This window comes from Pogona vitticeps, chromosome 3 (genome assembly GCF_051106095.1).
Source record: "Pogona vitticeps strain Pit_001003342236 chromosome 3, PviZW2.1, whole genome shotgun sequence".
NCBI lineage: Eukaryota > Metazoa > Chordata > Lepidosauria > Squamata > Agamidae > Pogona > Pogona vitticeps.
The window spans coordinates 57,965,552-57,980,988 of NC_135785.1; the positions used below are offsets into that span (position 1 = coordinate 57,965,552).

The 15,437-nt window shown below is 39.6% G+C and overlaps 1 protein-coding gene across 1 annotated transcript in view; it reads left to right on the forward strand.

The window, feature by feature from the left end:
* SORCS3 (sortilin related VPS10 domain containing receptor 3) overlaps positions 1-14,681 on the forward strand; it is a 603,874-nt gene extending 589,193 nt beyond the window's left edge. The window contains exons 26-27 of the mRNA XM_072995578.2: positions 8,582-8,742; positions 11,940-14,681. Of these exons, the coding sequence (XP_072851679.2) occupies positions 8,582-8,742; positions 11,940-12,004 (226 nt within the window). The 3' untranslated portion in view covers positions 12,005-14,681. The remainder of the gene's footprint in view (positions 1-8,581; positions 8,743-11,939) is intronic.
* The last annotated feature ends 756 nt before the right edge of the window (positions 14,682-15,437 follow it).

Sequence of the window (15,437 nt, forward strand, 5' to 3'; positions counted from 1 at the left end):
AATTTCTTATAAACTTAGAAATTTAATATAGTTAGAACCCTTTGCTTTAAAAAAAAAAAAGCCCCCCCCCCCCATCAAATATCCTCTTTCAGGTTTAATATAGTCTCATCCCTCCTGCATTTCTCCCACTTGATTCCATAACAAAGTTTTCTCCTTTTCTGAAGAACACACAAACACGGTCAATATTGTATAGGCCTCCTGGGAGTTTAAAAGTAAAACTGCATCAGTGTTAGAGAAGAGTTCAAAACATAGATGCCAGATGCAAACCCAGATGGGCTGTCTGAACTTTCTGGCCTTTATGATGGGAAGGGCCTGCTTCTCCATAGTTAGCATATTCTCTCAACCGCCTGTCTTATCTGTTTTCCCTCACCCCAACCCCATTCTGGCAGCTGCTAGTGTGAAGACAGAACCTCACATATCACAGCAGACAGGTGAAAGCTCCCAGATAAGGCACACTGACTGTAATTCCATGGGGCGTTGGAGGAAAAACATGACACCTGAACTAGATATCATACACTATCCAGCCAACATGTGTTAAGGTTTAAAAATTGCATACATTATCAAGCAACATATCACATTTCATGGAACTGAGTGTTCTGAAAGGACATGGAGATCCTCCAGAAGCTGGCACAGAATACCTCCATACAAGGGTTTCTCTAGAGTACAGAAACAGTATCTGCAACCATCTAGCAAAGTTTACACAGATGTAGAGGCCAGCAAGCCTGAGTGATCAGAATGAATGATCAGTTTCAAGGATGTATAATATAAGACAGCATAATCCCACTGAAGTGAGACTGATCACTGCTGCTGTTTTTCTTATGCTGTTGCCTAGAAAATCTCTCAGGGTCATAAAATAGGATACATGATTTGAAATAAATAACAGTTCTAAAATGGTTGTGCAATTTGCAGACTGAAGACAGGCTAGCCATTAAAACAGAATGAAGCTGAATTTTATGATGGGCTTCTCGAGTGTTCCTTAGTGACTAGGCAGGAATATGGAACACAAAACAGATGAGACAGTCTTTTATTTGTGCCAGCTACTTTTCCAAATGAAATAGCTGTGTTCTTGGGTCTCACATATATCTTGAGCCTGCGTATCTTGAATTGGATTGCGTTTTCAGCCAACATGCAGCTCAGCTACACTCTGCCTCTACCATTTCCATAGTGAAAGAGAAGGGGACATAAGCTAATGCATATTGAGTGAAATTCTGGTTCATCTAGTATTGCCAGTTCTGACTGGCAGTAGCTTTCTGGGGTATGAGGTAGGATTCAGTCCTAAGCTTTACCTGAGGATCCTTGGTGCTCCCAGGTGGTCTTCAATGCAAATTCTGACCAGACCTGACCCTATTTAGCTTTCAAAATCAGATAAGATCATGTGTTTTCAGAATGCTATAGTGTAATGCACACTGCATGTCAAAAATAGTTGGCCTAAATCAAATTTTGCTAATGCTGCAGCCCAGTGGTCCTAAGACCAGGGAATATAGAAAGGAGATCATCCTCTGAGATCTTCATGATTTCAGAAGATTGTAGATATCCCCCCTTGCTCCTTCTAGCAACCACAAAAGTTTCTGCATTTATCTTGTCCTCCCCTGCATGTATGGAAAGAATACTCATTCAGGTATTCATTCTCCTCAGTTGAGGCCTTCTCAGCATGACAGAATACTCAAAGAAGAATTTTAAAGTGCTGTAAGATTTTTTTTGCTTCCAGAAATGAATAAGGCAGACTGGGAGGCAACGGGGCAGTGGGAAGGGGACGAGCAGATGGCAGAGCCAGAGAAGGAAGGTTTCCTCCAGCACAAACCTGAAAAAATGAACTATGAACCAGTTTGCTTTTCTGTGGTGGGTGGGTGGGTTCATGGTAGTTCATGATTAATGGTTTGTGGTTAGTCATGAACAATGAACCATCACAAACCACTGTTTTTCTGATTTGTGCCCATCTCTACTCTGGAAACAAACTTAGAGCAACGTGTGTGTGTGTGTGTGTGTGTGTGTGTGTGTGTGTGTGTGTGTGTGTGTAGGTGTGTGTGTAGGTGTGTGTGTAGGTGTGTGTAGGTGTAGGTGTAGGTGTAGTAATTTTTCATGTTAAAGCCCAGTGTAGCCCTTGGCTAGTTCTTTCCCAGACACTCTGATATATCCTATCCTTGAACTGATGGAAAGAAGAAATAAATATGTGTGTGTACAACAGATCAAGAGATGTTAGTTCGCTGAAGATGCCTTGACATCTTGCTATTTGTCTCCACTTATACATTGTCTCCTTGTATATTAGTAAAGGAAGCATAAGTTACAAAGAAACCATGGGTTTCTTCTGCTTTTTCATACAAAGGAAAGCAAAACTCTGATAGCACTACAATCAGAGCTTCTCAAAATAGTTGGGATAATGTATTAATAACCTAGAATAGGACTGGGAAGATACTGGACTTTCAGGAACTTTTTTTTAAACTACAACCTCAGAATCTACTAGCCTTCTGCCCATCCTGCTCTTTCTTCTGTCCTTTCTCAACCTGATGCCCTCCAAATGCTTTGGGTTACAACTCCTGTCAGCCCCAGCTTTTCTGGTTCATGGTAAGGCATTGTGGGAGGTAACAGTGGAAACACTGGAGGACACTAAGCTGGGAAGCTCTTCCTGTGCCATTACTTGGGCCTAATCTCATCACTGCCTATTAGCAGTGTGTATTTTTGTAATTAGGTAGAATGCCAGCTAGAATACTGAGTTCCACCTTAGCAAAGGTAGGGGAAACATGTGTCTGCATACATTTTTAATTTTGTAGAAAGCTACAATTGGCACTCTGCTGGCAACACTGCAGGCTGTTTATTAGGAGGTCTGGATGATGAAAGATGCTGGGGTGGCTCATTATGTATTCATGTTAAAAATGGTCCTCCAGTCTTGGAAGCCTGTGTGAGCTCTGGGTGCATGTGGAGGAAATCTGTTAGGAAATAAAATACATTATGTGGTGGCACAGTGATAATATATTGATTGTATTTTGTTTTTTCTTTGTTAAGCTAAGGGGAGACTCTGGACTCCAACCAAATATGTACACATCTTCTGTAAGATGTTTTGGGATGAACCAGGCATCTTCTTGATGTGCATGCACTTATGCACACAGAGGTGTGTGTGTGTGTGTGTGTTTGTGTGTTTGTGTGTGTGTGTGTGTGAGTGAGAGAGAGAGAGAGAGAGAGAGAGAGACTAATGAACCTCTACTGGTCTTTCACTTTCATAGCAGATAAAAAGGAGTGAGAATTTCACTGCTCCATTTTGGATAAAATCCTTCCCAAATTAAAAAAAATCTTCATAAATTTCACTAACTGATTTGCCCAATGTAGCAGAGTACTTAATCTAGGGCTTCACTCTTAACATCTGATTTTAGATCTTTTTGCTTTGAGCCACACTTGTAGTTGCTGTCACCTCTTTTTTCAGTCTTCACTGACAGGCAGGTATGACATGGTCCTTACCATGCTGGAAATAGAAAGAGTACTTACTGAGAATTTTGCTCATGAACTTTTTTCCAAAGCAACACATTTCTGTGCAAATTTGATGGAAATTACTTGAGAGCTTCTTTAAAAATCACCTAGCTGTGTTCTGTACAGTTCTATAGGTTTCTCTCCCTTCTACTACACAGTTTGAACAATTCGCAATGAACCTCTGATGCACCTCTGTTGCTCAGCATAGTAAGTTGCACTAGAGTAGATCCACTGAATCAGTGCAGATTTTAAGAGTCAACTCCTCTGTAAGTTCCATTGATTCAATGGGTGAACTCTAGTTGTGACTTACTGTGCTAAGCAACAGGATTTCAGCCAACATTATTAGCTATGATTTACTCCTTCTTTCTCCTCCTTCTCTTGCGTACTTTCTTCAGGGTAGAGAAACTGTTTTTATTTTAAATCAAGTATTTATTACCTGAAGTTCCCTGTTATATTCTCAGTAGCTTGAAAAATAAACTCTGGTTTCCTGTCAGGTAATTCATCAGGATATTTATCTAGGCAAGTCATGGTTTATGAAGATAGACTGTGAGCCACAGTCTCAAAGCTGTGAAAGAAACTCCAGAAAAGGTGATGAAACAGAGTGGGGAGTAGACCTTTCCCTTGGGAGAAGTTTTCCCTTGGGAGTAGCTTAGCTGAAATGTTTGTTCTTTCTAGGTACTTTATAGAGCATCCTTCTCCAGAGGTACTTACTGGACCTCAGCTCGCATCATAGCTATTGGCTGATGGGAATTTTAACTCAAACATATCTGGAGTTCCCAGGTTGGATGAAAGTTGTTTTGCTGGAATAGTAGGGTTTTTCCTTGTCTAAAGAAAACACCAACACCGCTACACTTATACATTGACTCCTATTTGCTTTCAGTCAGGGTCAAAATCCTATTGTAAAATACTGCAATGTAATTATGCAAGTGGTTTTCACACTTTTTTCAGCCATCCATTGCATGCCTGGGCACACAACTCACTGTGCAGCATGTATGAGTGCACATTAAGATGGCCATCAAGATTGCCACACATTGCTTAAGCAATGACCAGATGACCCTGCATGATTGCTACAGGAATCACACTAAAGAAATCAGCAAACATCCCCATATTTAATAATAAGGGAAACAAATTATGAGGAATGAATCTAGCATACACTTCTGGAAGCACAAATGAATGGCACTGCAGGACACAAGAAACTAGGAATACATGCACTAGGATCTGGGCAGGATTGACCCAAGATATTTTGCAATTGCGCTGGATGATAACAATTACACCTTCTCGCATTCTGCATATGAAAACTGACAAAAACAATATTTAAATTGTACTCCAACATGCAACAGTGTCCTGTACTATACCTGAGAACAGCAAGCTAGCTTAGTGGGATCTGGGATACCTTATTGCTGTATTCTGCAACCCCCTGGTGTTTAGTGCTGCAATCCTGGTGCACAATTCCATGAGTTGTAAATGGCAATGCTAATCTTTATTTTACTTTATTTTGATTTCAAACTTCCTATCCCCTGCTTCAGGTTCTGAAGCTTCCTAGGGATTCCTTTTGCCTTGGAGAAACCTTTGGATTCCTCTGGATTTGGGGTGGGTGAGTGTTAATACAGGAAAAGTGTCACTGAACCACCAGTGGCAATTCTTATTCAGCACTGGGGTACCAGTGATGATTTTCTGATATTAAAAACTCCTCCATCTTGAAGTTCCTAAAGGCTTTTCTGGGTCAAAAAGGATCCCTAAAGAGCTTCAGAACCTTAAGAGGCAGGATAAGGAGTTTTAAATTAAATTAAAATAAATATTAGTATTGTTGGTTTATGTCATCACCACCATTTGGAAGGTGGAGTAGCACCTGTAGCGGGCCACTCTGAAGCCTCTGCTAACTCAGGCCTCCAGGAGTGCTCACTACTTTTCCTCTTCAACTGCTGCCACCAATTATAATCAATATTTAAAAAGGACAAGTGTTTCTTCCAAAACAAAACTTGTTTATTGATATAATAAAACAAAATGAGTAAATCACAGATAGGTAATCAAGTTGTAAATCACTGTTTCTCATTCATTAAATCACACAGATTTTTCCTCACTGACTATTTTGGCTCACAGGCCTACTAACATGCTAATCACTAACTCTCAATCTCTCAATCTATCCATCTCCTCTCCTCACACCTCACACACACCTTTTATATTTCAGCTCCTCCCCCTTCTGCACCACCCTCCGTCCCCTCATTGGCTGATGTTCCACTGCCCAGCTGTGACGGACAGGTGAGAGCAGGGCCAACTGGATTTCAGCCATTGTCCCAGGCCCACCCTTGCATTTTGCCTAATGGTAGGACTAGGGAGAAATTAAATAAAAATCTGATAACTGTTCAGAGACTTGCTTCATTCCATTGTTCCTGTGATTCAGTGGCATGTTGCTAATTCAGCTATATGGTGTAATGCTGCTGAAGTTGAATAGGGAAGGGGAAAGTCAATAGAGACTTAGGCATCTCTATTGTATGTTGTGGCTACATATGAAAGCAATGTTCCCAGAAGACAGAGGGAAGAAATACTTTATCTGTACTGTTTTATTTCCCAAAAATATGTACTGCCATATCCTGCTCCAAAAAGGTCAAGGAACGAAGACACCTGTCACTGCATCTTCTTTTGAAGCTGCTTTCTTCTGCTTCACCATATGGAGAAACTGGCACACTGAGGTTTTATTCCATTCACAAAGTTCACCATGAATGGCAAAAGTTCTTTCATATGTATGAAATGGAAAAAAAAATATTTATAAAATCTGCTGGAAGGATGGCTCAACACACACAATTCCTTCTAACAAGCGCTGAACACCTATCTTCAGCAGGCAGTGTTTTGATACTGTGTTCATCCTGTCTCTCCTGATAGATGATGCACTGATCAAAGCCAAAACTAAGCTGGGATGTGAGAGCCTCATTATGAAATGGCATTGTTTTACTTTCACCTAGTTTGTGTTTCAATATAGCAAAGAAGGAAGCAGCTCATTCCAAAAACCCAGCAATCAGAATAGATATTGAGAACCAAAAATGAAACCTAGGCAAACTTTCCAAGCAGTGATGACTAAAGATGGGGGTATTTGTATATGAATATCCCCACACAGCTGGAGTTAATGAGGGTCTGGGCCCCTGGGGCCAGGCTATCCACTCATATGTCCACCACCACCGCTGACCCCGCTCATCCTTCCAATCACTTCCAAGCACGGTTCTCTTCCCAGTCATCTAGCCACTCCCGGCAGAGGGAGGGAGGATGAGTCTCCCTGCAAAGCTGCCGAGTGGCTAGCTGAGCAGTGCTCCAGAATGATTGGAAGGAAGAGATGGGCTGCTACTGCCAGCGGATGTGTGAGTGTATGGTCAGGCCAGACCCTCGTTAACTCCAGCAGTGCTGGAATATCCCCATCTCTAGTGATGGCATATTATCCAAGCTATTGCTGACCTGGTTTAGATGCACAGTGTTGTATTAAATGGTGCTTCTTGGATCGGCCCCAAATCAGCCCCATCCCTGTAAAGAGACTCCGAAAATTAAGACAGCTGGACTGGACCATTAAAAACAAACAAAAGTGGATCATGTTCTTTGGAAAGTTTATGTCTCTTCATCACCCATTTAAGATGAACTACCCTTAAAAACATTATATGAGACCAGGACTGTAAGATAGAATTTCTTTCCAAGCTGCTGTGAGGACTGCAAGTTAAACTGAGAGATATCAGAGAAGCTCTGGGTGATGGTAGATAATTTCATATTCCTACTCAGAAAATCTTGTGACATTGACACTGTAAATTCTGGGGAAATTGCAGTTATTCTTATATAGTTAGCAGAGTATGAAGTAAAAAAAGGAAAAAAACAGCAGCAGGAAATGGGAGTCAATAGCCCAAGTCCCAGCACTGCACTCCCTTTCACAGAGAGTAGCATTTTATGTAATAAAAAATCACTCTAGAAGCATTTTAGGTAGGAAAAAAAAAACCACCTGTAGTTACAGTGAGAAAGAAAAAAGGAGGGGGGAATGGAGCCTCTTGTATGTGGGAGAGATGTCCTCCATGTCTGTTTCTTGGAGGAAGATCAGAGATGCAGGGGAAAACTGAACAATAAAACAATGGAAGCAAAGCAAAAAAAAAGAGATTTTATAGGAACATAATTAATTAAATATTGACAGAAGCTGCTACTTCTCTATGTTATTTTTTATTATCTATTGACGTAATTACCCATTTTTAAAATTTGCTATTGCTACTGTTTAATCTGCTGTGATAACCCACATGATTTTAATCATTAAAAGATATTGGCATCTGTTAATATCCTCCATGTTCCATCAGACATGGAGTATCAGCAAAATCATGTGGTGGTCTATTTTCAATTCCTAAAATAGCATATGGTGTCCTGGGTATATGTGGGTCTCTTCTTCAAAGAATTTTCATAAAAGAGCTCAGAATGCATTACTTAGAGTTGTTCTAGAATTATGAATGGCATGACTTATTGTTTTGATCTCTTTGTTCCAAGGGCATATTGAGCAGTCATGTGATTAAACTGTTAAATGAAGGTGGGCTAGGCAATTCTGCTTGCAGAGTTGGAACATTCCACGCTTGGAGCATCTGACATTCCTAAGGATCAGCAGTGTGGAAGTGGGGAAGGAATTGCTTTTATAATCTTTCCATTAATTTTTTTTTAAAAAAGATTACCAATGATAGGAGGAAAATGCCTTATACCAGGTTCAGATTGTACCTGTCGGTATAATCAACCTGCTCAATATTCATTTTTCACTATTTACTACTTTGAGGTTTAGTTGGATTTTCAAATTCTTATTTGCTTCAGTAGGAGAGTGAAGGGGTCTTCTTAGTACTATTATCTGTTATCAGAACAAAAGTCTAACTTTTAAACCTGCAGGATCTGATTGATCATCCTATATATTGGACATCTGTTCACTTTAGACTAGACATTTTCATAGACATTTTAAATTAGTGTTAATTACACTTCTGCCAAGTGTTGTTTGTCTTGTATTTCCGATATGATAACATGATACAGTAAATTTTTGCAGTTGTGAAGGGGACCTTCAACTGTCCTTGAAGCCTGGAGAGGCCAAACATCTACTTAGCTATTTCTTTCTTTCCTCTTTTTAACATAGGAAAATTCCATGGATCAACATCTATGCTCAAGTCCAGCATGACAAGGAACAAGAAATGATTGGTTCTGTCAGCCAAAGTGAAAATGCCCCCAAAATTACACTTGGTGAATTCACAGACCCTGAAGAACTCATGGACAAAGAGTTGGATACACGGGTTCTAGGTAAATAGCATAGTTGCTTCTCATTCAAGGCATCTAACATCTCATGAACTTATGGAATATTCTCTTCTCTCTCTCCTTCCCCATCACTGAATGCAGATGCTGACTTTATGTAGATTTTACAGTTGTAGGAAGCTATGAGAGATACATTATCTTGTGGACAAACATTGGCTAAAATCCTGTTGTGTAAGTTACATCTGCAGAATGATGATGACTTCACCAGCCGATGGAAATTTTCAGCAATTAAAAATTCCTACTTTTGTTTCACAGATTGCTTGAGTCACATGAAGTCAATCTCATTGCATGAAAGGTATGAGACCCCTGAGATGTAAGACAGGACTTTTTAGTTACAAGAATCACCCCCTGCCAGTAACATCATCACCTTTTCTCTGGTGTAATTTAAACAACAGGATTTTTCCGTAAGAGTGTTATATTTCCTGGAGATTTCAGTGGTTCATCACTCCACTGATGGTCTAATTTTTCAACAAAGTAACAGAAAAGTGTAAAGGGATGGACAATATCAGCCAAAGTGAAAATGGGATGATGACCACTCAAAGGGCCACCATGAACATTTTGCACAGCGCTCTGCAGACAAAGTCAATTGGATCCGCTCTGACTTAGATGCTGTAGACGATGCAGGTCGTGTTACAATGGATACATTTCACTTGGTGCAGTCTGGGGATGTGAACAGGACCTTTGGAGAGGTAAAAGTCACCACATGTGTGCCAGAACCCTTGCCTCTTATGGTTTATAAAAGAAGCCAGAGGAGGAATGGCTGTGATAAATGCCTCTTTGCAGCAAAGCAGGGTACCAACATGCCGAAAGGAGATAAAAATAGGAAGTTGTTAAAATGGTCTTGAATCACACTGTGTGTTATCCAATACAGTGCGATTCAAGACAATTTTAACAACTTCCTATTGTTCCTATTGTTATCTCCAGTGTTCCATTTTTTGGACAAGGTTTTGGAGTGTGTTCTGTTGTCCCAAGTCCAGAGGTTCCTGGATAAACCAGATTATCTAGATGCATCTGGCTTTAGGCCTGGTTATTGAACAAATAACTTTGGTCATCTTAGTGGATGACTTATGCTGGGAACAGGACAGGAGAAGTTTATCCCTGTTGGTTCTGCTGGACCTCTCGGTGGTTTTTGATATCATTGGCCAAGTTATTGTTGTAGGGTTACAATAGCTTCACTGGCTGCCAGTCTGTTTCTGGGCTCAATTCAAAGTATTGGTTATTACCTCTAAAGCCCTTTATGGCTTGGGTCCAGACAATATGAAGGACTGTATCACTCCGTATGAGCCTTCTTGGTTTTTAAGATCTTCTGGGGTGTCTCTTCTTTCAGTTCCACAACCTTCCCAATATCATTTCATGGAAACACAGGAGAGGGGCTTCTTAATGGCTGCTCTCCGGCTTTGGAATGCACCGCTGTGGGAAGCCAGGTTGGCCCCCTTTCTCTTGCTGTTCCATCATTAGATAAAGACCTTTCTTTTCAGGCATTTTTTTTAGCAATAAATGGAAGTCTAGGGAACACTTTATTTATGGAATTTAAATATTTTTATTTTTTAAATGATTTTAAAATTGCTTTAATCTTGGTTTTAATCTGATAAATATTTAATTATGTTTTAATATATGTATGTATTTATTTATTTTTAATTTACATTTCCATCTTGCCTCTGTGTATTGCTATTACTTGGTCTGTTGTGCTGTATATTGTGCGGATACTATGAGCTTTAGGCAGGGTTCTGGGATTTAGGGATTGTTACGAGGGTATGTGTGCGTTTTTGGTCTGGTCTCTGAGTGTTCTTTGTGAATTTCATTGTATGTGTATACGGTGTATATATGTTCAATGACAATAAATTGAATTGCCCAACAAATAGCTGGGTTACTACCCTGGGCAGCTAACAGAAGGGCATACAGTCATAAACAATAATGATAAAAACAATAAAACAACAGTGAAGAGGGGGTTCCTGACCTAGCTACATGAACCACAAAAGAGAAGAGGATAATTAACGGCAAGCTGGTCATAGTTTTGTACAATTTTAATTTTTGTGAGCCACTTTGGGTCCCCTATGGGGAGAATGGTGGCATGTAAATAAAATTAATTAATTAATTAATTAATTAATTGTCACTTCCCAAAGAATCAAGGTAAAGCACCTTAGAAGGCAACAGAATTTTGTTTAGCACAATAGTTCCCAACTAGGGTAACCCAGGTGTTCTCAGACTGCAACTTCCAGAAGACATAACCACCAACTGTGCTGGCCAGGGTTTCTGCGAGTTGCAGTCCAAAAACACCTGGCTTACCTGAGGTTGGGAATCTCTAGTATAGCTGATGGAAAGAGCTAGAGCTGGTCCCCATGAACTGCCATGCCAGAAGGAAGAGGAAACACTTTGTCAGGGAAGGGTGGTAGTTAAGTGGTAAAACACCTGTTTTGTATATAGAAGGCATGAGACCCAAGCAGTAGTGTCTACAGGTATGCTAGATCTGGAGAGGGATCTTGAAACCCCAGAGAGCCACTGCCAATCAGTGTCCATAATACACAGCTAGGTGGAGCAATAATCTGACCCCATTACAAAGCAGTTCCCTATGTTCTAAGTAGTATTGGTGCTCACAGCTTACCACTTTCTTTTCTGCAACCTTTTTTCGTTCTGTAATCCCATTACCACACATTGGCCAAAATGCTGTTAGGTGCATCCACAAGTATAAAGTAAACACAAATTGCCTCACTTTTTAAAAAAAAATCACTGTAGACATTGGTTGCATGCTACAGGAGTTCTGTGATTCACTTATGCCAGTATAAAATCCCAATAGAATTCTGACTGTTGTACATTTCATCTCTCCGCTTTCTGAACTAGTACAGAATCACACTCACTAGTACGTAAAAGATGAGGCAGAAATTAGTAAGCAAATGAAGCCATGTTATGTCTATACTAGGGGAAGAGAACTGGGAAACCTGTGGCCTTGCAACTACTGATGAGTTACTGGTCCCAACAAGCCTCACTTTTGGCCATGCTGTTGGCACTAATGGGCCTGGGTGTCTTGCCAAATCTTTATGGTTGCCTGTCTTGCACGATAGCAAAGCATAAAATCTATGCTGCAAACTATTCAGTGAACTATGAACTACAAAAACAAGGTCCAGAATGAGACCAGGTTCACAAGTCTGATGACCTCCTCTAAGTCTTTCTTTTTCCTTTTTCCCTAGGAAGTATCTCAACGATCTCCAACAGTGAAAGCACAAAGGAAATACCCAACTGCACTAGTGTTTAATACCAGGAAACTACTTTGGCAACAACATTTCTGAGTTTTTTATTTTTAATTATTATTATTATTATTACAAAGGGAAAATTCTATGTTGTTATTATTATTATATTATTATTATTATTGAGCAGTTCAGGGTGTGAGTGGTTTAATTTTTCATTTTGTTTTTTTTGTTTTGTTTTGTTTTGTTTTCTATGGCCCCATTCATAAATCAAACATTTGGAAAACTATGTCATAGAATAATACAAGGTTTAACAGAAATTAGGAATAAAATCCTGAAGTTAAATTTTTTGGGCACATTTTCTATTGTCTTGTTCAGTGAAACATTTGGCCTATTTCTCAGACAGGTACTGGATTGTTCCTAACCAGGCTTATTCCAGCATCTTGGTGGATTCACTCCATTGAGTGTATATATATTATCTTGTATATCATTTAAAATGGGGGATGAAGCCTTCTGATCTTAACCGGGCTCTCAACGGGGTGGGTGGGATATAGAAAATGGCCACCAACAAGCCTAACCGAGTTTATGAATGAGGCCCACACTGGTGCATGTTAATACTGAGGATACTGATGGCATACTGTAGATAATTACCATGTAAATAACTTTTTATTTCTTGAGAAATTATTTAATGTTTAGTAAAAGATAAATTTAAAATGAATAAACCATACACACACACACACATGCACCATACTGTCACCTCTGCATAAGAAGCAAAACAGTTCACTGAGACCTGCAGTGAACATCTGTGTCACTTGCAGAGTCTGAATGTGTTATCAGTTGCCTGTCATATTTAATTCTTCTTTTGTTGCATTCAGTCAACATGATGGGGTAGTTGCCAAAAAAAGGAAGTGTGTTTCAGTGATTTTTGTGTATTGAATTACAGTACAAGCACTTCAGAATGAATTACAATTAGGTTATTTGCACTTTCTCAGAGACTGTACGGGGAAACAATTAACTATATCTTGTAATAATTTTATCAGAAATGCTGGGAAATATCACAATGAGTCCATGATACATTCAGTTCAATTGGCAAGTTACACTGGAAAATGTTCTTCAGAGGGAGAATTCAATTCTTAACCTGAAATATTGGCCACCACAACGGAGACAGTTGTTGTTCCTATACTATAATGCTTAAAATATAATGTTATATCTTCCCCAAATATTGGGGAAATACCCACTTTTTCCATATTTTACAGCAGCTTCACTGTATTTCCAAATTATACAATGTTTTATTGTTACTTTGAAGTAATCTCAATGCTGTAAAGATCCATACCATATTATGTCATACATAACCTATTAGATTTAAGGGAAAGCTATCCACAATGGTGGCAGATGTGTGCATTATGAAGTATGCCACTGGATTCTTATAGTGTGGCCAGGAGGATTTCAAATGTACTGTGACTACCAGGAAGATTGATCAAAAATGTGGTTTCCTATGGAAAAAAAAACTGAGGGGATGTTCAGTCTACCCTACACTCCTCTTCTGCTTTCAGTCTCCAACTTCTACTTCAGAAGAAATTAGTGTCACCTCTACTGGTACCCTGTGAATATATTTCAGGGAATAACAGTGATTCAAAGAGTCATATGTGGAAGGAAAACAAGCCCATAGCAGCACCATTTGTCCTAGAGAGGTCTTTATGAAATCAGATATTGAAGATTTTGCTATTAAATATATCATCACGGTGTGGTCACCATGAATGAATCATTGTAAACGGAGTTGCCCATTTTTTTCCCCTCTCCTTCTGGTAGACAATATATAAAATCAATAACTGATGTTTTTCTTGTCAGTGAACTATAATGATAAGACAAACTGTAATTAGTTAATTTGTATCAGATGTTTCTGGCTACATTGACAAAATCACCACCACCACCACCATTTTAACTTGAATCTAGGTGGAATATTATGTTTACATAACCTCATCAGCATAAATCTCAGGTGCGAATTACCACAGTTTAAGTCAGCATAGGCCTTTGCTGGCCTTTGCAGAGTTGTGCAGTTAGTGGGTGAGAGCAAATGCTTGATTTTACTCGTTAACTGATGGCAATTTGCTGCTAAGATTTATGCTGATGGGGTTACACCAGTGGCATCTATTCCCATGATGTCTGGCTGACCACCTTTCCCTTGACTATAAAATGTTTTAACAATAAAAAGAAAACTTTCTGCAGTGACCAGAGTCAGTTGATCCAAGACATGCATGCATGTATGCTCAAGTCTGGCATTCTGATGCTGACCTGGCCTCTTTGGTGCCATGCACTAGCAGCTGGTGGTCTCCTCCCAAAATAGCAGTGGAGGACATGCTCCCTCTTTCTTGTTCCACAAGCCACCTATGAAGACATCCCCAACATCTCCTACTGTCTGGGTAGTCATCAGGATCGGAGCCTGAGCTCTGAGGTGTCACCCTGCAACCACTGTCTTTGGTGAGTACAGTTCGCCCAAACTGAAAGAAACAAGAACCCAGTGCTGTTGGAAATTGAGTTTTTTGTATTCTTTCATTCCAAGAATTAAATAAGGCAGACAACTGTGATGCTTATTTTAAATGAAGTAAGACAAATGCATGAATCATATATATACATAAAAGTACATATATACTGTTATTGGTTTTATTGTTCCATTTGAATATTTCTACTGTAAAAAAAGCAGTGGTTTTGAAATTGTTGAAAATAAATGTATTTTTGTACATCGGAGCTGCCAGATTACATTATTTTGGTGGCTTCCTTTAGACAGTAATGCTTCATACTGAGAAGCAAAATTTACTCTTTTACTCAAGAGCTGACTAAGATGTACTGGACCTACATGCCATCCTTCACTTGCATTGGCAAGATCTCAGTACTATCCTTGGCAAAACTAGTTCTGCAATCTAAATAGAACATAAGCATGCCTAACTTCTTCCATGTTGTCATTTTGAAGCAGCCGCCAATGCTGCACATTCCCTAGCTTCCTCAACCCAATTGGGTGCAACGTTCTCTGCAAAATACAAGTCTAGTTAAGAGTGCTGTGCTGTATTTTAGAGATGAGCATGTCAGCAAACATGAAGAACTAAAATATTATCTGAAAGACCATGTCCAAACTGACTTTTCATGACAACACACTGCTGCCTGCTACACAGATCAACTAACTACCTGGGCACATTTTGGCTTGTCTAATATCCCCCTTCCTTTTCATAATATTGAAGTGACTTGGAAACCATGGTTTCACCTGACCCAAATGAACCATGAAGAGGCTTGTGATTGTGCTGTCCTACCCTACCTCTTCTGCTCTAACACAAACACAAAGCAATCAGAAGCATTCACTACTGAGTTTAAACTTATTGGCTGGTTTCCTATTAGTGATGCCTACTGGTGTAGCACCATATATATACCTTCCAGCAGCAAATTGCCACAACTTAAGAAGTCAGGGTACATACCATGACTCATTTGTGATATGAAATGCTTATGCTGATT